Source organism: Rutidosis leptorrhynchoides, unplaced genomic scaffold, assembly GCF_046630445.1.
Source record: "Rutidosis leptorrhynchoides isolate AG116_Rl617_1_P2 unplaced genomic scaffold, CSIRO_AGI_Rlap_v1 contig571, whole genome shotgun sequence".
NCBI lineage: Eukaryota > Viridiplantae > Streptophyta > Magnoliopsida > Asterales > Asteraceae > Rutidosis > Rutidosis leptorrhynchoides.
This window is the reverse complement of record NW_027266793.1, coordinates 33,694-57,142: the sequence shown is the minus strand read 5'-3', so window position 1 is coordinate 57,142 and position 23,449 is coordinate 33,694. Positions and strand designations below refer to the sequence as shown.

Sequence of the window (23,449 nt, the reverse complement as noted above, 5' to 3'; positions counted from 1 at the left end):
ATGAGTGGGCAAAGCTTGTCAAGTACACCACCAGATCAAACGCTAAAAATTACTTGGACTCCTGGCTTTCACAAATTGTTTATTGATCTATGCATGGAACAGACATTGAAAGGGAATAAACCTGGAACACATTTTAACAAGGCTGGAGAAATATTGTTGAATCATTTAATGAAAACTCGGGCTTGATTGTTACTAGGAAACAAATCAAGAATCATTGGGATGTTACTAAGGAACAATGGAAAATCTGGTATAAACTAACCAGCACTAGCAGTATGAAGTGGGATCCAGTTACCAATGAACTCGGTGCAAGTGAGGGTGACTGGAGAATCTACATCCAGGTAAGCTTGATTCATGACTTTCTCAATGGTTCAATATTATGAAACAAAAGCAAACCAGCTATGCCAAAACCAAGCAGACCCGAATCAAAACTGACTAAACCGATATCAAATACTGATCTGGTCTGGTCTATTCAAAACCAACTTGATAAGAGCATCGATTTAAACCATCCGATTTGTTTAATTTTTTAAGTAACCTACTGACTCAACTATTTCCCTCGAATTTAAGCTAGATAAGTTGATAATGGTGCAGGCAAACCCAGATGCTGCTCAATTTCGGCATAAGAAACTGGAGCACACCGAGGACTTGGAAATCATATATACTGGAACAATAAGTTCTGGAGATTGGGAACCTCCAATTCAGCGTAGGAGGCATAACGATAATTCTGGCTCTTCTCATGTACAGATGAAGGAGCCATGCAGTCGACACCCAGAAACCGAGCATCTCAATGATGCTATGGATTCAAGAAATGCTGCAACTGCCACAGAACCTCCAATTCAGCGTAGGAGGCATAACGATAAATCTGGCTCTTCTCTTGTACAGATGAAGGAGCCAGGCAGTCGACAGCCAGAAACCGAGCATCTCAATGATGCTATGGAATCAAAAAATGCTGCAACGGTCACAGAACCTCCGAGAATGAATGAGGCATGTACTCATCGTCTCTTTGAATCAAGGAATGTTCCGAAAGATCTTCTTACCTACAGCATTGGTGAATGCATCGAATGTCTTGACCAGACGGAGGAGATAGAACAAGGAAGTGACCTGTATTTGTTTGCCTTGGATGTATTCTTAAAAACAGAATACAGAGAAGTTTTCCTTCAATTGAAGAAACCAAGTGTTAAGATTGCATGGTTGCAACGCCTGAAATCAAGTGCTCCCCATTCCATGTAACTTTCAACAACCAATGGAATGGAATGTATTGGTGATGACTCCTGTAGTGATGTTAATATAGCACTTGATGTGGCCATAAACTAAGATATATTAGTGTCCACTTGTTACAAACAGAATTTAATTTTCTTTTTCCCCTTCATGACATTTGTAACAATTGCTAGAAATGTAAATTTTAGTCGAATTCTGACGTATTTTGATCTATTAAAGATTTTCAAATGAAGGGCTAACTTTTTTCTTTTTGGCATAAACCTCAGTGAGTATTTAACAATTAAACACCTTTCAAAACTATACTATGCCCTGCTCTTTTCCATATTTTCCTTTCTTCCATACTCTTTCTTGCTCTCTGAGCCTCCATCCATTGACCAGCCAATGCATGAATGTTTGACATCTGTACAAACACTCCTGGTTCAGTAATTCCCGACTTTAAAGCACTCGCCACAACCTTCTCGGCAGATTTTATGTCATCCAAAACTCTGCAGCCCCCAAGCAAAGCTCCCCAAATTGCGATATCAGGCCTGTAAGGCATATTCTTCAGAACTTTCACTGCTTCCTCTATCTGACCATTTCGGCTAAATAAATCAATCAAACAACAGAAATGTTCGCTCTTCGGACTGATTCCATAATCTTTCTCCATACTGAGGAAAATTTTATTACCTTCTCCCACCAAGCCTCCATGGCTACACGCAAACAACGCACTGCTAAATGTAAAGTCATTTGGTTTTATTCCGATTTCTTGAGACAAGTAAAAGATCTTAATAGATTCTTCTGCTCTTCCATGGATTGCTAGCGATTTAATCATTACGTTCCAACAAAACACATCTTTATTTCCTATCTTAACAAAGATTGTAAAGGCTTTATTTACATCTCCACATTGCGCATACATCTCGACAAGAGCCGTTCCGACCTCGATCCCTAGTTGAGACCAACCTTCTATGAAGTAATGATGTATCCATTTCCCAAAGTCTAAAGCACCCAAGTTGGAACATGCTGTCAAGCATGAAACGAAGGTGTATCCGTCTGCATTAATGCGTTCTGATTGCATTTGAACAAAAAGATTCAAGGCTTCTTCATACTTTCCATTCTGCGTGCAGCTTGAGATCATACAATTCCAGGAAACTAAATTCCTGCAAGGCATTTGACCAAAAAACTTTCTAGCTGTTTCAAGGTCTCCTGCATCGGCATATGCTTTCACCATTGACGTCCAAGAAATTACATTTCTTTCTGGCATGGCCTCGAATAAATCTCTTGCCTTTTCTATTTCCCCTGTTTTTGCATAGCCAGAGATCATAGAATTCCAAGAAATTACATCTTTGTCTGGAATTTGATTGAACAACTCTCTTGAACTCTTCACGTCACCCACATTCACATATAGCGCAATCATTCGGTTCCATATTTCTACTGGTCTAGTCAACATACCGTCAAAAATCTTACGTAAAAGGGTTAATTTTACATCACGACCCTCGCATGTTTTCGCATACATATTAAACAGCGAGCTTGAAATAGTGAGATTGGACTCGAACCCAGACTTTATAATCTGGCAATGCACAGCTTTTCCTTTTTCATGAAGTCCCACTTGAGCGCATGAATTCAAAACACAAGGGTAGGTGTAATTGTCAGGGGTTACTCCTCTATGAAGCATTTCATCGAACAGTTGGACGCAATTCCGAAATGGGCCATTGAAAGCAAACCCTCTGATCATGGCATTCCAAATCAGGATTTGATCGTCGCTGAAGATTCCAAAATCGAGTCCAGAGAAGATCATGTTGGGGTAATCCATAGACCCAAACTCAGTGGATCGACGAAGGAATTTGGAGAAGATTTGGATGTTGCGTGAGAGGGAAGTTGTGATGAGGAAACCGTGAATCTGCTTTAGTTGATTCAGTGTGCATATTGGGATGAAATGGAATACTCTCTGGTCTAAGTTGAGCATTTAGACTTGTGGCTGAAGCAACTGTCGTAATTATTTACTACGAACTGAGAATTTTGTCATTCATATTTGATATTCGTTCTATTTTTTTTGTTTTTTTTTTCCGGTTCAATAGAACGTTGAACCGATTTAATCATGATTTGATTTTGGTTCAGAGAAGGTAAACCGAAGAGTGGCGCGTGTCCATCTCATTCTCATGCAATGTGTAACCTGCAAGTCACCACGTCAAACTGACTTTCACACATTTTTTCTGCAAATAAGGAAAAAAGACAAGTTAGTTTCTGAAATTAGTGTTATGCACTTGCACTTTAGTTTACTTTTCAATGTTTCACCAAATCTTTCAAAGTTTGCACTTTGCTACTTAAATCATCGGGCATATAAGTTTCTTCCGTTAAGAAGAATCTTACTTTGCATACCATGTTGTCGAGAAGCATTTTTTATGTCTTGATGGTTCCAGGCTGATTCATTAACCGGATTGATCGATTCGGTAATTTCGGTTCAAGTTAGACAAATAAGAAAAAAACATAAATCCAAGTACCAAGTTGCAAGGTTTACGAAATTAGAGAGCTATCATGTAATTAGCCATTTTTGTTTTGGTTTTTGAACAAGGGTTTGTTTTGGGAGTGTTACTCTGTTGACCGATCCTGCAACTTTTAATTCTCTGCAAATACTACTAGAAAAGAACTCTCTGTCTCTCTCTATACATATAAACAAAATCTTGCTTGATCTCATATTTTAATGAAGTCCCTCAGAAAATAAATGTTGTCCTACTCTACAATTGTCACATTGTTGTCCCTATATCCAAGCAAACTATTACTTAAATCAAATATTTAATGGCTCTCCAGCTTTGTCATTAACTGAGAGTATTGATTAGTCCCATCCAATTTATTCTCTCTCCCTCTCGTTCTCTCCGCCATTGATGAAAAAAATTAAAGTTAATGATAGCTTCATGATCATCATAAATTAGAAATTCGCTTCTCTTCTTTTCTGTTCTGGGTTATTATTTTAAATAAATATTGAGAAATGGGAAGAAGGCCTTGTTGTGATAAGGAGGTTGTGAAAAGAGGGAGTTGGTCTCCTGATGAAGACATCAAATTAGCTCAATATATCCAAAAACATGGCCATGGCAGCTGGCGAACTCTCCCCCAACATGCAGGTTTGAAAAACAAAGTCTTCCTTTTTCTGCAAAATTCATTTTTTACCTGGACTATTTTACTAAGCTTTTCAAACTTGTAATCTTTATTACTTAGATTAATAGTTTTTCAATGCCTGAGAAAAATTCCTGCAATTAAAAAATAAATTAGTTCCCTTTTGCAAAAATCAGGGAAAGCTTCACTCTTTAGTTAGCCTGAAAAAACATTTTTGATAAAAATAAAATAAAAAATAAGGGCCTTTGTTTGCAGAAATCAATCATAGAAAATATGTTTTCTAAACTATCCATCACAAATTTTATATTGGTGATAAATTTGCAAGTAAAATAATAATGATAATTTTCTCAGGGCTTCTTCGATGTGGGAAAAGTTGTAGGCTGAGATGGTTGAACTATCTTCGTCCAGGCATTAAAAGAGGTCCCTTTACTTCTGAAGAAGAAGCCACCATTGTCCAACTCCAAGCTCTCCTTGGTAACAAGTAATACACTATTGCTCTCCTCTCCTCTCCTCTTTTCTTTTATTTTTCTTTACTTGCAACGACACCGTATAGGTACTTCAACTTTGGTCAACTTTGCAATTTACTATCTTAGCTTTCCAATTGAATAACTGAACCGCATCTGGATATGCGTACCTGTCAATGCCATGATGGAATCCCACCATGGCAGGTTTGGGATTCCAAAGATCAGATATATTGGAACTTTTGAAAGTTCAGGTGGCAATTCGTAAATTTGACCAAAGTTTATGTGCCTGTACTGCTGAAAAATGTATATCTGGTTGTTGTTGTTTGCCATGAGATTGTGATTTGTGAATCCGTTTTTTAGCCTATATATGGTCTGTGTGCTAGTTTGTTGAAATTTCCAATCATGATCTTAGATGTTTGTACTTACTTTCCTTTCTCTAATGTGTTTTGCGAAACTCCAGATGGGCTCAGATATCTTCCCATCTACCTGGAAGAACGGATAATGAGATTAAGAACTTCTGGAACACGCATCTGCGAAAGAGGGAATCCTCCATAGTCAGCAATGTTTCATGGAATAATAATCAGTCAGAGGTTATAAGCATTGTGAAATCTGAGTCCGACAACAATGTTGAGTCTGATATCTTTCTTCAGTTATGGAATTCTGGAGTTGGAGAAGGATTCCGCAAGATTAATATGAAAGATTCAGATAGTCAAGCCGAAAGTTCAGTCTCCCAGTCTTCTTCGGCATCGAAGAAACTAAAATCAGACGCAGTTAAAGCGACAAATAACACCATCGTTAAACAAGAAGTCAACGATAAACCAGATGGAGGAGATCAGCTTAACTTCAACCGTTCTGTCTCGTGTTCTAATGAGTTGGCGTATTCTTTGGACAGCTCGTTGCAGATGTTTTTCGACTTCTCCGGTGACAACGATATGGAGTTTCTGCAACAGCATACGGATGTTTTCTCTGATATTCTAGACCTCAAATCCAACTGAAACTTTTCTAGGATTTTCTGCACATTGGGTCCTTTTGTTAGTATTACTATACATGGTTAGTTGTTTTCCTAGAGTCATCATCCCAAACGCAGTTGAACACTAAAACCAAATAGCATACGAGAGGAGGTTAATTCTTTTTCTTTTTGCAGTTTGCACTCCTCAGAAATCCTGTAATTCAGTATTGTGCATACATATATATGTGTTTGGTATGAATGATTAAACTCTGGTAGTATCTGATCCTTTAACTGATTTTATTACAATCTTATATAATGTCTTAGAAATTCAATAACTTTACATGTACAAATTAATACCTGAAACTGAATACACCCTTCTTCTCCATACAAATCAAAGAACATATTTACATTAAACCAACATATAAACACTCAATAATATTCCATACATAAATAAATGTAGTACTTGGCTTCTTTCTTTTGTTTCCTCTATGAAATGTTGAAGCTTTTATATGCATCAAAAACAACCAAGGAACTTTTTTGGGGTTGTTCCAGTAGCACGGTACTTTGCAGACATCTCTTCTGCTTTGAGAAGCTCTTCTCCGCGCTGGGCTTCAATGACTGCCCTCTTCTCCTCAGCTTGTCTATGGATGATAGCTATTTTGTTCTTCATTTTCTCCACATATTCAGCCTTCTTTTTCTCCAATTGCTCCTGGACGTCATTTCATTATTGGACGAATATCAGTATACGCTAATCTAATACTAACTATAATAAAATCAAGGCAAAGCAAAGACAAAACTTTCTGATGGTCACCTCCAATTTTTTCAAATCAGCCTCTATGGCTGCTGCCTTCCTTTTCTCCCATGATTCGATGTCTGAACACTTTTTTTGAGCCCTGCCACCAAAAGTTTTTATTATCAAGACGAGTTTCGGGAAGAAATCAGAGAATCTACTTAAATGACGTATGTCTTATCGATACTGATACCAATTCAACTCAAACAAGTCTAGTGTGCAAGCAAAAGGAAACTCATGAACTCAGATTTTATAATCACAGTGCAAGCAAAACGAAAACATTCCTGACAATAATAATAAGGAAGCTTGATATATGCATACATACTTGTTCATGGCTTTGCTTCTTTCATTCTCTTCCCATGCTCGGATAAACGAATCTTTCTTCTCTAATGTAAGTTTTGCCAGAGCAGCATCTGAATATTAATAAAAAAAATTAAAAAATCACCCAAAATTAATATACAAATATATAGATCAAATCAGACTAATATTCAACCCCTCTAGTACTCTACTCCTCCTATTCAAGTGTTGCGTGAGATAAATTACCTCGACCTACAGAACCCTCAGAGCTTTTCTCCTTTACAGCTTCTGAACTCTGTAAAATAAAAAATATATATATGTAAAACAATAATTTAAAGTAAAATATGAAGAAAGAAGTAAAATTGATGGAGGAGGAGTTAATTAATTACTTTCAACAACAGCAAGTGATAAAGACTCGTCGATTTTCTCTTCAGCGGGAGGAGGTGGAGGAGTTACGGCGGCTTTCTCATCGGAAGTCGGAGGTGGTGGATCGGATGGGGTGACGGTGGTTTCCACCTCCTTTGGTTGCTCCTCCGCCATTTTTTCAGCAAAAACAATAATTGTCTGTTTTATGGAGTACTTAATAAACAAGTAATAATTGATAGGGTTGATGAGATATTATATTTGGGAGTGGGAAGGATGAAACTGTGGTTTGAAAGGAATGCGACTGAGCTGGATGGATTGGTAGCTATTATTACTTTGTCCTGCTATGCGTTGGCATATCATCACTCGTCCACGCCATCAGAATAATTTTTATTTCTAGGAATAATAATTATTTCTTACAATATATTCCAAATTTTTCTATATATATATATTCAATTCAAAGTGGTAAAAAATCGTACCAGTTGCAAAAATAGAATGACGAAAATACCCCATCAAAATCAATTGATTGAAGGAAAAAACTTAGGTACGCTTCCTTACGTACGCTACGTACGCTTCTCTGCTTTAAACGGTTGTACGTTTGACCAACAGTACAACTGTTTAAAGCAGAGAAGCGTACGTAGCGTACGTAAAGAAGCGTACGTAAGTCTTGCCCTTGATTGAAACATATCATTTTATTTGAAAGGTATTTTCGCCATATTGATGTACAGTACATGGTTGCTTTCTGTTATGAGTTTATTCTTACCGATTCAAGTGAAAGTTCATATGAATAGTTCGTCTTAAATTTGAAGATTAACGTACGACCAGTCAACTATAAAGGCTGTACTTGAAATTTCAGTATGAAACGGTTTGTATGTCCAACCGAAACAACTATGGAGAGAGGGCTAGCCACACAGATGCCATATAACTTAGTGAACTAGTAAACCGACTTTAAAACGGATGTGCTGGCTTTAATTAAACTAGTAGTCCAAAACACTAATTCACAGTTTCTATTTCCTTCTTTTGCCAAGTGACAAGGATTATTTATTTATAAGAAAATTCCAAAATGACTACTAGAGCTATCGGCTTTGTACTCGTGTGCCTTCCACTACGAAACACCTATTCGATATTTTAAAATATATTATATCTCGATAGATATGACTGTCTGACTTTTAAAAAAAAGAAAAAGAGAGATGACTGTCTGATCTATTCCATTTTACATGCATTAACTACTTCACTACGGAAAGAACGCCACGTATACCATATAGTACATTACACGTGTCATACGGAGAAAACTGGTCGTCATAATCCACGTGTCACGTCCCCATATCGCCATATTCATGCAACGGTGGCATAACTCTCTCTATAATAAATTAACTTCCCCTGTTTCCTCTAAACAGCACGAACAACACAAACAAACATCTTATCATTTCCAATAGCAAAAACAAAAAAAGTTTTCAATCATGGATTCCCAAATAGCACAACAACATCACTTTGGTAATTACGCATTGTAATGTTATTTTTTCCTTTAATTTGTCTATGAATTAATGTTTTAATTATTGTTTAATGTTAAATAATTGTGGCAGAGGGTGATCAAGTAGAAGAGCAACCTCATGAGAAGAAATCGGTATTGAAGAAAGTTAAGGCAAAGGCAAAGAAGATTAAGGATACACTTACTAAGCATGGACATGGCCATGATGATCATGATGATGTCCCAGATGATCATGACTTGGACGAAGAAGATGACTACGAAGAAGAGTCCGTTGAAGATCCTGATATCCATGACGCCCCAAGTAAGTAATTACTAGTATTAATTATGTACTAATTAGAAGTTAACTAACTGATTAATTATGTAAATATTATAACTTATTATATACATGTGCGTGCAGTGTATGAATCTTCTAAAATCAAGAGCTCTAGTGGAGGCGGGCAACCGGAAAGTACTTTTATGCCACCGGGGCTTAACTATGATAGGCCAACTCCAATGAGCGTTGATCCTCCGGCAATGAAGGAGGGAACAAGGGGCACAAGTGGAAAGACGAGTGCGATTGTGGGAGAAGGACTTCATACCCCTCAGAACACTCCCGTCGACTTTCATGCTACTCGAGGGGGAACCCAAAACCGCGGAGAGACTGATCCGGTTAAGCCCTTGGCATACACTCAAGGAGGTGATCGACCAAGAGTCGATTTGGATAGACCAATTACCCTGGAGGAGGATCCACACGGCCCAAATGCTCGTTCTCCTTCCAATTATCAGACTAAAGTTACCGACCCAACCGGCATCGGTAGACTACTTTTCACTACTTAGAACCTATATTTGATTTATCAGAATTCGTGCTGTTAAATTACCACTTGATTTGTTAGTGAGGTATGACAAATTTTAGCCATTGATGTTAATTTCCGACAGTGGCAAGAGGTACTAAAATGTGATGCTAAATTTATAATTTTTTAGTGAGGTATGGCATATGACAATTCTAGTGATGGTTAAGTTTTTCATTACATAGGAAATGCCATGGTTAATTAGGGTACGGAGGGAGTGCTAAAGTTTGAGTTTTGATGTACGAAACAAATATTTGAAGCTCTTTGATAATGAGGACTGCTTTTAATCTATTGCTGACTTCGGTGCGTGTAAATGATCTGATTTTTGCAAAATTCTAAAATGTAGAAGGCTAGCTAATTGGAAGTTTCTGTTTTGTTTTTTTTCTTCAGGTGGTGAGGAGGCTGGAGTTACTCCAATTATTCAATCCTTGGACAAAATGAACATTTTTTCGGAATCCGAAACAGGACAAGAGCATAGTTTATCTAGAACAGAACCAGATAAGAGCGCGTCCACAAAAGTCCATGATGAAATCTTACATACACCCACTGGAAGTCATGACCAGTTTTCTCCTGAACAAACACCTCCAACACCGATTACCAGCAGCACAGAGAGTCCTAAAGAAACAGCAAATCCGAGCAGCTACTCTGACAAGATTTCATTTGCTACTTCCGCGATAGCAGAGAAAGCGGTTGCCGCGAAAAACATCATGGCATCAAAGCTCGGGTATGGAGAGAGAGACAACAAGACAATGGCAGAAACACACCAAGAAGAAACAACAAGTGCCAAGGCAGAAGAACCACCAGTTGGATACGGACAGAAAATTGCGAGTGCCGTGACGGACAAGCTAACTCCAGTTTACGAGAAAGTGTCCGGAGCCGGAAGCACGGCAGTTTCCAAAATCCGAGGAACTAGTACGAACAATACTGCCGAGGAAGGGAGCGAGATTAAGGATCAAGATAAGGGAGTCTCAGTGAAAGAATACTTATCGGAGAAGTTGAAGCCAGGTGAGGAGGACAGGGCACTATCTGGGGTTATTTCTGATGCGTTGCATAAGAGGAAAGGAGAAGAAGACACTAGTATCAGCAAGCCGGTTGGGGTTGTGACGGAGTCGGAACAAGTGAAAAGGCACTTGGGCCAAGAAGACGAAAGGGTGGATTCTCCAGTGAAAGCAGGTGTGGTGGATAAACTAAAAGGAGCTGTGGGTTCACTATTTGGAAAAGAAGATAAATCTCATACTACACAAACTCAACCTCCATATGGTAGTGAGACTGTAACAGAAGAAGTAGAACATGATAGTAGCCTGCAAGGAGGGGAGAGGAGGCTCCAGGAATCCACCAACTGAGGTTGATTTCATTTTGTTTTAATACTTAGTAATAATAATGGGACAGACACTCTTTTGTTGTGCGTATAAATTAAATGCTGCTATGTTATGTTTTGTGTTTGTGACTATATGTTGTGTGTTTATGTACGTATTTTGATTATGGTGTAAAATAATAAGCTTCTTCTTACTTGAGTTTATCGATCAGTCGGTCTTTAAATGAATGATAACTTCGCCCTTAGAGTGAAATGATTTTTCTTGGTTATGCTAAAGACTCGAGCTTATAGATCGTAGTAATATTGATTCTAACGTGATAATAGAATCATGCAATGTTGAGTTCTTAGAAATAAAATTTGTTGGTGATGCATCAAGTCTTTCACAAGAAAAAAATCCCGCAAGTGTCGCAAAGATTTGATTCGTTGAACATGGTTGTTTTGTGGTGGTAATTGAAAGCTTGATGGCTTCCGTGAGAAGAAAGAAGATCAGGAAGAAGAAGTGCTCGTTGAAGGGAGAATTCGTAAATGCAGTGGTCACAAAAATATCGAGTAAATTAGTAAATATCTTGAAGTAGAATCTGGGGAAGATGCTGGTCGACAATTAGCTCGGGAGGAGTATGGATTGGTTAAGGACAGCAAAGAAAACAAGGACTATAGTCTATCTGGTAAAAAGCAGCAGCAAGTGTTGAAATCTGAAGCTGAGAAGGGATCATTTGAGAAAGATTTGATCTTGAAGGACCTTATTGCAAAATAGGGAAAACGTACGGATCAATTGAAACAAAACTATGGAATTGACGGTAAATACTGTGTTTGACGGAAAGCATTACGCAATTGACGGTGTTGATGGCTCTCTTAGAGAAATCAACGGAAATATTGGAGTGCTTGATGGAAAAATCAAAGTAATTGACGGAATGGTTCGTGAGAATGACGGAAACGTTATCTCTCTTCACAAAGCAGTTGACGGAGGCTCTAAAAGCCAAGAACTGACGGACACGGACAAAACAAATTCCCAATTCAAAAGAATAGGGTTTTTTGCTCTTAGCGCAATTGACGGATTCAAATTCTCAGAAATTGACGGTTCCCTTTGAAGTAATTGACGGATAGAATTGAGGGCTTCTGATGATCATCCCATCTTCTACACTTCCATGTCCTCAATTCGGTATGTCCACTCACTCTTGGTTCTGATCATCTGTTAGTGGAACCCTAAGCTATCAAATTTAGGATTTCTTGTCTAGTAGAATTGTGATAGTTAGGTTATTTCTGTCATATGTGTTCTGTTTTTGGGTGCATCATTGCATAAACTGGATTGCTTGAGAGTGAAGTTTGATGTGAAGACAAGGTGTTTGATGAAATGCCTCATGAAGAAACGCCAATCTTGGTAGTTGATACCCAACTGACAACAAATTTATCCATCAAGTGCTACAAAGACAAGTTGGAGAAATCAAGGGAACTAATGTTACTAATCTTAATGATGCTTTTGTTTTAAACTTTAGCTTATGAAATTCTGGGTTAGATTGGAAAAATAAAATTAGGTGTTTTATTTTGTCATTATTCCCGGCTGTGGATTGTACAGCATTTCTTTTTGTAAAAAGAGCCAATTGGAGCTCTGGAAAAAGTAGTAGTGGTTTAGCGCCAGATGGCATGTTATGATAGGTTAAAAATATGCTAGGGTTTCTTTGTGTCTGTATTTAAGCTCTCAAATGTGAGACTGAATTTCAGTGAAGAGAATAGAAAAATTCATTCAACACTTGACATTGCCATTTTCGTGATATTGTTTCTTAGTTGAAATAGTTTGTGTTTTTACATTGAAGAAGAAGTAAATCATAAGCATACAAGCTAAAATCCTTTCTTTTGTTATTTTCTTTCTGTCTACTCACACTCGCGCACCATTCCTTCACTAGTAGTAGCTGATTTAACACTCTCTGCTACTGTCTTTTTACTTGCTCATCTCACATTCATCTCTTCTTTTGTTACAAATCCATCTATTTCTCTTTCTGGTTAGAGAAAGTTTCTATCTTTGCTTCCGTACTCTTAAAATTTAGTGTAGATCTAGTTATTTGAATTTCAACATGATTAATTAGACACTATTGTCAATACAAGTTTTTCAAAGGTAGTAGAAAATATAAAATCGTACAGAAGTTAGGAGACGCATACGAAAAAGAATTGATTCTACATCACTAGACACTATTGTCAATACAAGTTTTTCAAATGGTAGAAGAAAATAAAATCATACAAAAGTTAGGAGACGCAAACGAAAAAGAAAAAGAAAAGGGGAAGAATTTGGATGATAACTTTATGTCTCTTATTGATTAAAGGAAGTGGAGAAAAGAATTAGAAGCACACGCCAATTGTCTTAAATAGATGAGGAGATCTTACAACTTACAAAGAAGCAGTGTACTCCTAGAAACTATACTTTTTGGAAAATATACACTAATCTATGGTTATGAAGCTTTATTAATTTCTTACTTTTTCAGAAACAATATTTAATGAAAATAGAAAAGAGGTTAAGGACTTTCGTATATATATATTTTTATACAAAGGACAAATCGAAGCAAAAGAGAACGCCGCTTTAATGCCAAAAAAAAAAAAAAACACACACAAAAAAACGAAAGAGAGAAATTAAACATCTCCGAGAAAGATTTTTGCTTCATCAATTGCTTCTACGTAAAATGCATCTTTCATAATTAAATCATGAGTGAGGCCAAAGTCAATTAAAGCTTTTGCTTCTTTTTCAATGCTTGGAGCCGAAGTTCGCTTCTTCTTCAATTAAGGCCTTTGCTTCATCTTGATGGTTAGATTCTAGTATGGAGCCTCCATGGCAATTTCTTCCTCTTCTTTTTCTCTGGGGGTCTAACCTTCTAACCAAGTACCTCTCTATTCCCTTCACCGATCTAAAAGGCTTCTTATTTCCATGCTCTAGAATAAAACCACCAAAAATGGGAATGATTCAATTGCTCATTTAAATTATGAACACTTTCACACGATCACGACTACTAAATGGCTTCAAAAAGTATTAAAGTAGTCAAAGACATCTATCTAATCCGCATTTTCATTTCATGGCGTTTTTTTCTTGTCTCCTAGGCGGTCTAATTTTCTATACCCGTGTAGTACTGTTCGATTGTCTTTACAGATCTAAAAGGCTTCTTATTTGCAAGATGATATCATACTATACATTGGTTAGATTTTAGCATATATATCTAAGACATCTGTTTAAAAACCTGTTTGAGTTTATAAAAGTAAATGTTTTTATTTTTTCAGATTCACATGTGAAGTACAACAAAGTTTTGAGTAGTTCCTCTAAAAAAAAAGTTTTGAGCAAGTAATTGAGAGGCTTTCTATATAAAGGTCAATGAGCTACAAGAGGGTTACTAGGGTGCTTCAGATCTGTCTTAACAGGTCTCAAAGTTTATGTAAGCAGACCTTACAAACAAAATGCCAACTACCCACTCCCAAAAAAACATAGTTATAATTCATTTAATCATGACTATAGCCCTCAAATCCTATCGGACGGATTTTTGACCATTGTCAATATTCTAGTAGCTAATAATCTCCACCTACTACTAAATCGTTAAAATCCGAAGGTAAAAGTCACTTTTACTAACCGTTAGCTACTCGTTGCTATAAATAACTTTTGCGACCTGATTTACCCATAACTATATTCAAATACTCACTCCGTCTCAAAATAGATGTAAATTTTTCAATATAAAATTTGTATTGAAAAATTTATATCTGGTGCTTTTTAACTACAATTTTCAGCAACTACATAACTATATCAACACAATAAACTACTACTTCCGTCCCAAAATAAATACAAATTTTTCAATGTAATTTACATGTAAAAATTTGTATCTATTTTGAGACGGATGGAATATTTTTTTTTTAGTCAACACAATAAACTATTACTATTAATTTTACCTTCATAATAATTAATACCTACATTTATCATGTGAACAAGAGAGGATGAGAGTTTTGATACTTAAGATCTAACGTGGATCAGATTTAATATATAAGTTCTATATTTATTTTCCTATGCCTTTTGCTGCCTATCAATTTTACTATTCCCTTTGCAACCTATTAATTTTTATATGCCTTTTGCAACCTCCTAATTAGACAACCTATATTATTAAATTAATTTTCTTCTTATTAGATTGTTGGCTAATTGAAAAAAAAAAAAAAAACCATGGCCTCCTTCTCCACTTTTCGTCTTTGGCCATTTTTCCGCTTTGTCGTTTCTGGCTCAAGTACCCATCTCAAAATCCGATGTGTATCGATCCCGGTACTACATAGGATCTGATAGAATCATAACCTATGATGATAGACACACACATACATATAGAGGGAGGGCGACTGTAGATTTATGGTGACTAGCAGCAGAAAAGTAAATCTACTTATACCATTAGATGCATATATATTGTAAAGGAAAAAAGTTAATACTATCAAAAAGAAGAAGATACCTGATAAATCGTTAATTCGATAAACACACGTAACATCAATATTCATGCTCCAGCACCATATTTATCGCCATTATTTAATTTATTTGTATTGCAGATGTAATTGAACCCTAATTTGCAATTTAAGTCTGGAATTTTATTTTTGGAGGAATGGAATGGAATAAATAGAATTATATAATAAGACATACGAAGTTGTTTATGTTTGTGTGAAGTATGCGCTAACCATTTATTTATTATTATTACTGAAAAAACAACATATACGACGACGTTTTAAGCGTGTTAGATGAGATTATAATCATGAGCGAAGGCACGTTATGACTTGGGTGTTCAAAGTCAGGAGAAAAAAAAAGTATGGGATGGCTATGTACATATAATCTGTGACGTAGTAGTTATTTATTAGGGAGTTATGTGTTTAGACCCTATAGAATAGAACCAACCTTTAATAGATCCTTAATTTCTCATATTAATCTTTTGCGTCCTCACTATATGTCAATAAATATATTATCTTTATATTCAATTTAATCATTCAGTTAATAAGAAAATCATTGATTTTAAATCATATTTACTCTAATATTTATATTAAGATTGAGTCCAAGCCTAAATTATTAAAAGTTAATTACTAAACAGCTATGTTAGAAATATAAATTATGAGGTCCTTATTGTCAATTAAGTCTTTATAAATTTGAACATCCAAATTTTTTTTCTTTCGCTTCGCCACTGATTATAATTAAGTCACATTTATGCCGTGTTGATAGCGCATGCGAACATCACTATAGTGACTTTTAATCAGCCCAAAATACATATTATATTATAGAATACATGTAGTTGCATTACCTTTTGTTGTAGTAATAATAAAGATATTGGTTATAGGTAGATTGTTATTTACACGATTGTGAAAGCAAGGAACGAGTAATAAATAGTGTTCAATCATTTGTATGAATGTTTATAAAGTGGCATTAATCTATTGCACAAAAATTATTATAATTACACACGACATTCTTAAAAGCTGAGGTCTAATTTTTCATTGTTTAATGTGAAAGTGTGTAGACCTTGCTTGGCTTTGATAAAATATTTTGTCAGTCGATGGTAGAAGTGTGGTGACAAAGAGAGAGATAGAGATAGCGTTTTGGTCTAGAGCTTATGGCCAGTCCATCTTTTGTTTATGCTGGCGATCGATAAAGTCCTTCAAGTTGCTTGAAATTTCAAAAAACTCTAAACGTTTCCCTTTTTATTTTTAGTCCGGTCTCAATGACTGTTGTTTCTTTTATACTAAGTTTCAATATGTATTGTATTCTTAGAACTCTTATTTTCTTTTAAAAATATTGAAATGATGCGCAATGTGTATATTAAAATTATTTAATTTTTTGATGATCATATGAATTGACCACCCTATAATAGTCGTGTTACTTTTTTTTTTCTTTGCAACTTAAATTTTCTTATTTTACGTATTTATTTATAAAAATCTTATTATTATAAAAATAAAATCATATTATTCTGCCTTACAAATTTCTTACATTAATGTTTACAAATCCGCTATAGACATAAAGTATATTTTTGGTGTTAATCTACTAAATTAAAAAGCATAAACAAAAATTAAAAGATAAAATATATAACTTGTGCAACATCATAATTTGTTTTAGACTTGGAGTTTGAATGAGTCGTGGAGAAAAGGAAAGAGAAAAAAGGACAATCGAAAAAAATTCCAAGACTATTAGATTTAATTAACCTCTTCTTATGCCACATTATGTATATCATTAATATACTGGTGGCTAGTACATCATTTTGCTAAGCAGCGAATTATTTTTCAGAATCAAATACTATTTTTGTGTTCTTGACATCATGACATGAGAATAATTGATGATTATGAGCCTCACAAAGGCATGGAGAATTCCCAACCCTAACTTGTACCTTGAAATTCTCTTCGGCTCCGAATTTGACTCAGATTTCCCCCACAATTAAGGATCTCTTCTCTTCTCCCTCTCTCAAAATCCTATTATTCCACTTTCATTCTTTCACTTTTCCTCTCATTCGTCATATCAAATCTTTTTCAGGTCACAATTTCAAACAAATTAAGCTCTCGTCTTATTCATTGAACAACACCATGGTATGCCTTTTTTATTTTCTTTCTGCCTCGATGTTTCTCTCTTTCATTTAGATTCTAAATTTGGATGAATTCCTCAATCACACTTTCAATTAAGAGGGAAATTAAGGGCGACTTAGATGATACTCAATGTTGCGAAAATGAATATTAATTAAGGGTGACTTTCTTTCATGGCAGACGTCATATGTGATCATTCCAATAATTCTTTCGTTGTTTATTTGCACATATACTCTCTCACTCCTAGAATAGTTGTCGCTTTTCCTATATATTTTGTTTAGAAAAAGTGATAATTATTTTTGGACAGAGGTCATAATAGTGAATGAAATATCAACAATTTTGTATGTTATAATTATAGGCGAACGCAGCGTCAGGAATGGCAGTGGATGATGAGTGTAAGCTCAAGTTCTTGGAACTGAAATCAAAGCGGAACTATAGGTTCATTGTGTTCAGGATAGACTCTCAAAAGGTTGTTGTGGACAGACTTGGAAGCCCTGATGAAACCTACGACGATTTCACTGCTTCTCTCCCTGCCAACGAGTGTCGCTATGCTGTCTATGATTTTGATTTCACCACCAATGAAAACTGCCAGAAAAGCAAGATCTTCTTCGTTGCATGGTAAAATTTCTTCCCAAACCGAGGCTTTGTGTCTATCCAGTGATGATCGCTCATCATCATCCGGTTAATATCCTGCAAGAAATCTCAATTTATTTAAGAATATAGGATCTTCATTGGACTACTGTATTAAAAACACCTCACCCAAACCTTCTCAAACCATCTTTCTAAGCGAGTGTAATTGGCTTATCTTTATGGACTTTCCTAGTTCCAAAATCTTAAAATTGGGTCACTCAATAGGGTCCGTTTCTTTCAATATTTCAATTGCTCCTTGCTCTAACATATCTCCGAAGACATTTTATTACAACACTTAACAAAGGGAGCTTAAGATTTTGAAATTGGGTTTTAAAAAAGTCTCCAAACTTTCAAATTTGTATCTAAGGTAAACAAAGCGCACACAATTTGAGGCTCTTTCAAAATTATTAGGGAAACCCATGAATGATTTTTTTAAGATGAAACTTTCGAAATCCCCAACTAATTCTAATATAAATATCCTCTACCAAACACCCTATTAGTTCAAGGCATTTTGATAGGGCTTAAAAACGTACTATTAGTATATATGACGCACAAATTCGTGCAAGTTATTGGATATCGTTCATAGTACCTATGTGTGTGTGTGTTTCTAGTTACATCCTTACCATGTTCTAAAGTTGTTTGAAGGCATAATTGGTTTAGTATAATTCTCAAGTGCTAGAATAAGCGAGTTCTGTAAATATTCTATAAATTGTTTTATCTGTATTTGTCATCAACACTAATATTGTCATGATCCCCGACCATTTCTGGATGAAGTAAAGTTTATTTTTTTATTTTTGTGGTGCCCTCAATCGTTGTTGTAGGTCACCGGATATATCAATGGTGAGGATGAAGATGGTGTATGCAAGCTCCAAGGATAGATTCAAGAGGGAATTGGATGGCATTCAAGTCGAGTTGCAAGCAACAGATCCTAGTGAAATGAGCATGGACATTGTTAAAGCCCGAGCTCTTTAGGTGGATCGATTTTAGTGACTAGCTCACAATATAATTCCTCAACTTTAAAAATGCGCGGTTGGTCGATAGTTTTCCCAGTATTTTTCTTCTCTCTTTTGATTGTTCAGGGATTTATATTCCATGTTATGTATGTACGTAGTGCAATGTAATATTATTCTCTTAACATGATTATATGATCCGGTTAAGTATACATTCCAATTTCTTGTACTTGGTGATCTAAGACTTGTGTGTTATTTCAGTTTAAGGAATAATCTAGTCTAAGCTAACAATTCTGCTTTGTTAATGTTTTCTAACAGCTTCGGAATCTCCTATTGTTTTCTTTCAAGTGGAAGAGAAAAGTCATTTGTATGAGATCATTTATTTAAATTTTGACAGTAGGACTATGATCAATTTTTCAAATTAGGTAGTCGTTTTTAAGCATCTAAATTTTCATCTAAATGATGCCGTTATTAACTCAATTGTACATAATATCACATACAAATATTTTACGATTTGCAAACAATTATATCGATATGGAATCATAATGATACAAAACGGTTCAAGGTAAAAAAGTAGAGGGAAAAAACTTACAAGGATTAGCCTTATGCTCATCTGAAACCAAAAGATTTCACCTTCTAAGCATTTTAGCTTTTTGGAAACCATTATAATGCGCGAAATTCTTAGTAGGGTAAACATGTTAAACTCCCTCAAACGTTAGGGAGTAGGTGGTGAGAAAATAGCCATGTGTGAATGCAGGATGTGACCAATAGAAAGATATGCTCGACTGAGCATCCCTCCACAGTACACAATCCAAAATAGTCCCAAAGAAGAATAAAGACGAGATGAGATCAATATCAGGAGGCATGCAATAAGAAAGCTCCAAACCTTATAAAATAACTATTAGATGAGCGCACACAAGTCCGTTTTGCTTAACTAACAGCGGAATAGTTCATGATTTTTTTGACGTTAGTCAATGTACTTCAATACCATGTTGAACTAATTAACACTTTGTGGCTAATGCATGTAGAACTATCTCCAACTCCAACTGAGAAATTGATTAAGATAGGGTCATGTGTTGCCATGAGGTCAAGCGCTATCAGGTCTGTTGCTGATAAATCTAAGACATCATAGGCACGTAGACCAATGACGGGAGACAAATATGTATAATTAGCTGGTACGGTAATGCTTGCAGAACTGTCTCCAACTCCAACTGATAAATTGATTAAGATAGGGTTATGTGTTGCCATGAGGTCAAGCTCTACCAGGTTTGTCGCTGCTAAATCTGAAGCATCATAGGCACGTAGACCAATGATGGGAGACAAATATGTATAATTAGCTAGTACGAGGTAGTTAACAACGGACCAATTTCCTAAATCATGATGGACTAAAGCTAACCTTTCGAAGACTATCACTTCTTAGCCTTAATGCATAAATATTAATCCCGGCTAGATAAGTAGAAAAGTCCCATCATATACAACACTCGTGATTCGATTAATAAGTTACTAGAAAGCAAAACCTTGGAGCATCGCATCAAGGACTCGTCGATCTGCGAAAGATATGGCCGACTAAGCATCCCTCCACAGTACACAATCCAAAAATAAAGTCCTAAAGAAGAATAAAGGCGAGATGTGATCAATATTGTGATACATGCAATAAAAAAGCTCCAAATCTTATAAAATAATTATTACTTGAGCGCATACAAGTCCGTTTTGCTTAACTAGCAGCTGAATAGTTCATGACTTTTTTGACGTTGGTGAATGTACTTTGATACCGTACATAAACCAATTAACACTTTGTGGCTAATGCATGCATAACTATTTGCAATAGTATGAATATTGATCAAGAGAATTACTACTTTGTCTTACATAAACGATTTTAAAAAAAATAAATCTATCCATACAATCTAAGCAAAAAGTCGGTCTCCGGAAACATAAATTATTTTTAAAAAAGGATTTACAACCTGCCCAAAATATTAAAAGAAATTCAATCAAAGGTTTCACATTGACTAGTAGGAACCACAAGTCCATTATGCCCAATTACTTGTTGCAGAACCAATCATCAGGTGATGAAGATGGAACGTTTGATGTATTTACAACATCATCAATCCCCATCATCTTCATTGACTTATTTTTTTTTTCATGCACTTCTGTTGAACAACCATGGCAGCCAATTTAAAAATTCAATACCCACATAAAATCAATGGGACGGGAGAAAGCTATGCTTACTATGTTTTCAAGTTCAGAGTAAATAATGCTTACCAAGCCTTCATTTCAGATTCATTTCCATCGAACTCCTGCACTTTGGTAGCAATTACTTGTAAAGATCCAACATTTGATGTAGATACATAATTTATAATGCCAGGATGTTTTTTTTTTCCTTCTCTCTTGCACTCTTGTTGAACAACCATCCTGCTCTCCTATTGAACAACCATGGGAGCCAATTTGAAACTTTAATACACACATAAATCAATGGGAGAAAGGTATGCTTATTACGTTTTCAAGTTCAATCCCTACAACACAACATGAAGCCAATATTTCTTTTTACAACAAGTTATGCTTACCGGGGCTGAATTTTCAGGTTCATTTCTATCATTCGTCTTTGGCCACATAGCATTCGACTGTAAAATAGAATAAGACAGGTTGTGAACGCAGGACAACAGTAGGCATCATTCAACAAAACACAACGTGAAAACCAATCTAGTGAAAGATATCTCAATTTTTTTTTCTATTTTTAATCGAGAAAAGTCTAAATTAGTTATGAATATGATTATATTGTAATAAATCAATTCTCTTGAGCATCTAAAATGTACTTTGTGGATTCAAAAGCATATCATGTCAAGTCAAGATAAACATAATAATATTTCTTAAGTTTGTAGACTCTTACCAGCTGATTGATGTAATGAACCCACGATCAACCAGATTGGAGTCAAAATTATGTTGATGAGGATTATACTAGTGATGAAGAGCATCTCTATCACATTGTAAGCATGGATGTCTCCATACCCTACCGTGATGAATGTCATGGCCGACCAATATATGGACTGAATATAACATTATCCTAGAGAGAGTTGGGTGAAATTTTCACCATGTAGCTAAAATAATTATAAGAAAATTCAGAATGCATGGTATATTTAGAGATGCATGAGGCCCATAATTGCGCATGAGATTATATGTGATTGATTAAAGTATGTGGAACTCAACACACTCCACACACATCGAGAATGGAATCTGGCACTGATATCATATTGAAATGAATTTAATAAAATCTCACAAGTATAACTCAACTCTAAAAGCTAATTCAAGGAAGGAGGATTGCACGCGTGCTTATAAATGATTCATTGAAGTCAATCATTGCACGTGTATTTATTAAAATACATATATATGTTGATTTAATGTGGGTTACTGCCTTTTGAGTGCACTCTTATGGTTGTGTGTACTATTCTATTGCGGATATGTACCCCGGACACCACAACACGTGGATGGGCAACTACCAGGTGAAAACTTCACGGATTTGAAAATAATAATTACTCGTCATGTTGTATCATTCTATTGGGCAACAACATTCACAATAGTTGGCTATGGAGACTTTCCGGACTTTATGTATACTTTTTTAATATACATTATCATAGGGTAATAGAAATGAAGAGGTGGAAAATGAAAAGACAGATCCCATAAGCTAAATTATAGTCCTCTCAAATAACTTTATGTTATGTTATGTCTTAATTTTAATATGATAAGCTTTCAAATGAAACAAAGTTCACAGTTTGATGCTTCAAAAAATTGATCTTGTGTTCTGTTTTTGGCAAGGAGCCGGGGGTGGTTAATGGGGAAGAATCAGAGCACCGATTTTTGGAGCTTGGCTTCCAGATGCATTGGATGAAGGGGCGATTGGTAATAAAAGTACACAGAATGCTTGTCTTCGTCATCTTCGTACGCCATCTTCAGAGATAATTCATTATGGTTGTGCACAGCTTGATTAAATTATGCTTCTTTATGTATATCGGATATGTTAACAAATGGTGGCTACGGTCATGTTTGCTTGACTTGACATTCTTCTTGCTCTACTTATCCAAAAAGAGCATTTTACATTCCTTAAAAGTGAAGTATCATGCATTGTTTAAAGGGACGTTCATCTTATAAAAAAAAATACATTTCATGTGCGTTGTGATTTATTTGAACAATGAACACCTATGCCCGCCCTCTAATCTCAGAAATTAATCTTTGGAACACCTTATTTAATTAAGGAGAGAAAATTGACAATATTAAAACCAACAAGTTTTTTTTAGATAAGAGTAATTGAAAACAAAGAAATGCTATTTTTACAAAGTTTTGTATACAAAATCTTATGTGGCGCTCTAGGTGTCATGTCATTATTGGTTATATAAATTCCAACATGTCTATGAATTGATTTAATCATTGAAAACTAAGTGCCACATAGGATTTTGTATACAAAACTTTGTAAGAATACATTACTTTTGAAAACAAAGATGTAAAAGCAAATATGAAGAAACCAAGAGCAAGTCC

The 23,449-nt window shown here is 35.6% G+C and overlaps 6 protein-coding genes across 8 annotated transcripts; 4 read left to right on the top strand and 2 right to left on the bottom strand.

Annotated features, from left to right (window-relative positions):
* Positions 1–12: 12 nt before the first annotated feature.
* LOC139884577 (L10-interacting MYB domain-containing protein-like) lies at positions 13–1,227 on the top strand (the record flags this gene model as incomplete). Its single annotated transcript, XM_071868593.1, is given in 3 exon segments — positions 13–136; positions 139–338; positions 589–1,227. Coding segments are annotated over 3 exon segments (963 nt in total), but the record flags the coding sequence as incomplete, so codon positions are not given.
* Positions 1,228–1,495: 268 nt separating this feature from the next.
* On the bottom strand, positions 1,496–3,157 carry LOC139884575 (pentatricopeptide repeat-containing protein At3g29230-like). Its single transcript, XM_071868592.1, has one exon. The coding sequence runs from the start codon at positions 3,155–3,157 to the stop codon at positions 1,496–1,498; it is 1,662 nt and encodes a 553-aa protein (XP_071724693.1).
* Positions 3,158–4,177: 1,020 nt separating this feature from the next.
* LOC139884574 (transcription factor MYB17-like) lies at positions 4,178–5,761 on the top strand. Its single transcript, XM_071868591.1, has 3 exons — positions 4,178–4,310; positions 4,654–4,783; positions 5,227–5,761. The coding sequence occupies exons 1-3, from the start codon at positions 4,178–4,180 to the stop codon at positions 5,759–5,761; spliced, it is 798 nt and encodes a 265-aa protein (XP_071724692.1).
* Positions 5,762–6,229: 468 nt separating this feature from the next.
* Positions 6,230–7,342, bottom strand: LOC139884570 (remorin 1.4-like). The gene is made up of 5 exons (XM_071868587.1): positions 7,199–7,342; positions 7,049–7,097; positions 6,831–6,918; positions 6,527–6,608; positions 6,230–6,424 (listed from the first exon to the last, which is right to left on the bottom strand). Exons 1-5 carry the CDS (start codon positions 7,340–7,342, stop codon positions 6,230–6,232), a joined length of 558 nt encoding a protein of 185 aa, XP_071724688.1.
* A 1,283-nt stretch (positions 7,343–8,625) lies between these two features.
* LOC139884573 (low-temperature-induced 65 kDa protein-like) lies at positions 8,626–10,824 on the top strand. The gene is made up of 4 exons (XM_071868590.1): positions 8,626–8,659; positions 8,749–8,955; positions 9,052–9,447; positions 9,872–10,824. The coding sequence occupies exons 1-4, from the start codon at positions 8,626–8,628 to the stop codon at positions 10,822–10,824; spliced, it is 1,590 nt and encodes a 529-aa protein (XP_071724691.1).
* A 3,321-nt stretch (positions 10,825–14,145) lies between these two features.
* On the top strand, positions 14,146–18,947 carry LOC139884569 (actin-depolymerizing factor 7). 3 transcript variants are annotated; one of them, XM_071868585.1, is made up of 3 exons: positions 14,146–14,160; positions 17,704–17,963; positions 18,797–18,947. In XM_071868585.1, the coding sequence occupies exons 1-3, from the start codon at positions 14,146–14,148 to the stop codon at positions 18,945–18,947; spliced, it is 426 nt and encodes a 141-aa protein (XP_071724686.1). The 3 variants fall into 3 exon arrangements, with proteins under 3 accessions (XP_071724686.1, XP_071724685.1, XP_071724687.1); XM_071868584.1 differs by having other exon boundaries at positions 14,146–14,169; XM_071868586.1 differs by lacking the exon at positions 14,146–14,160 and adding an exon at positions 16,331–16,339.
* The last annotated feature ends 4,502 nt before the right edge of the window (positions 18,948–23,449 follow it).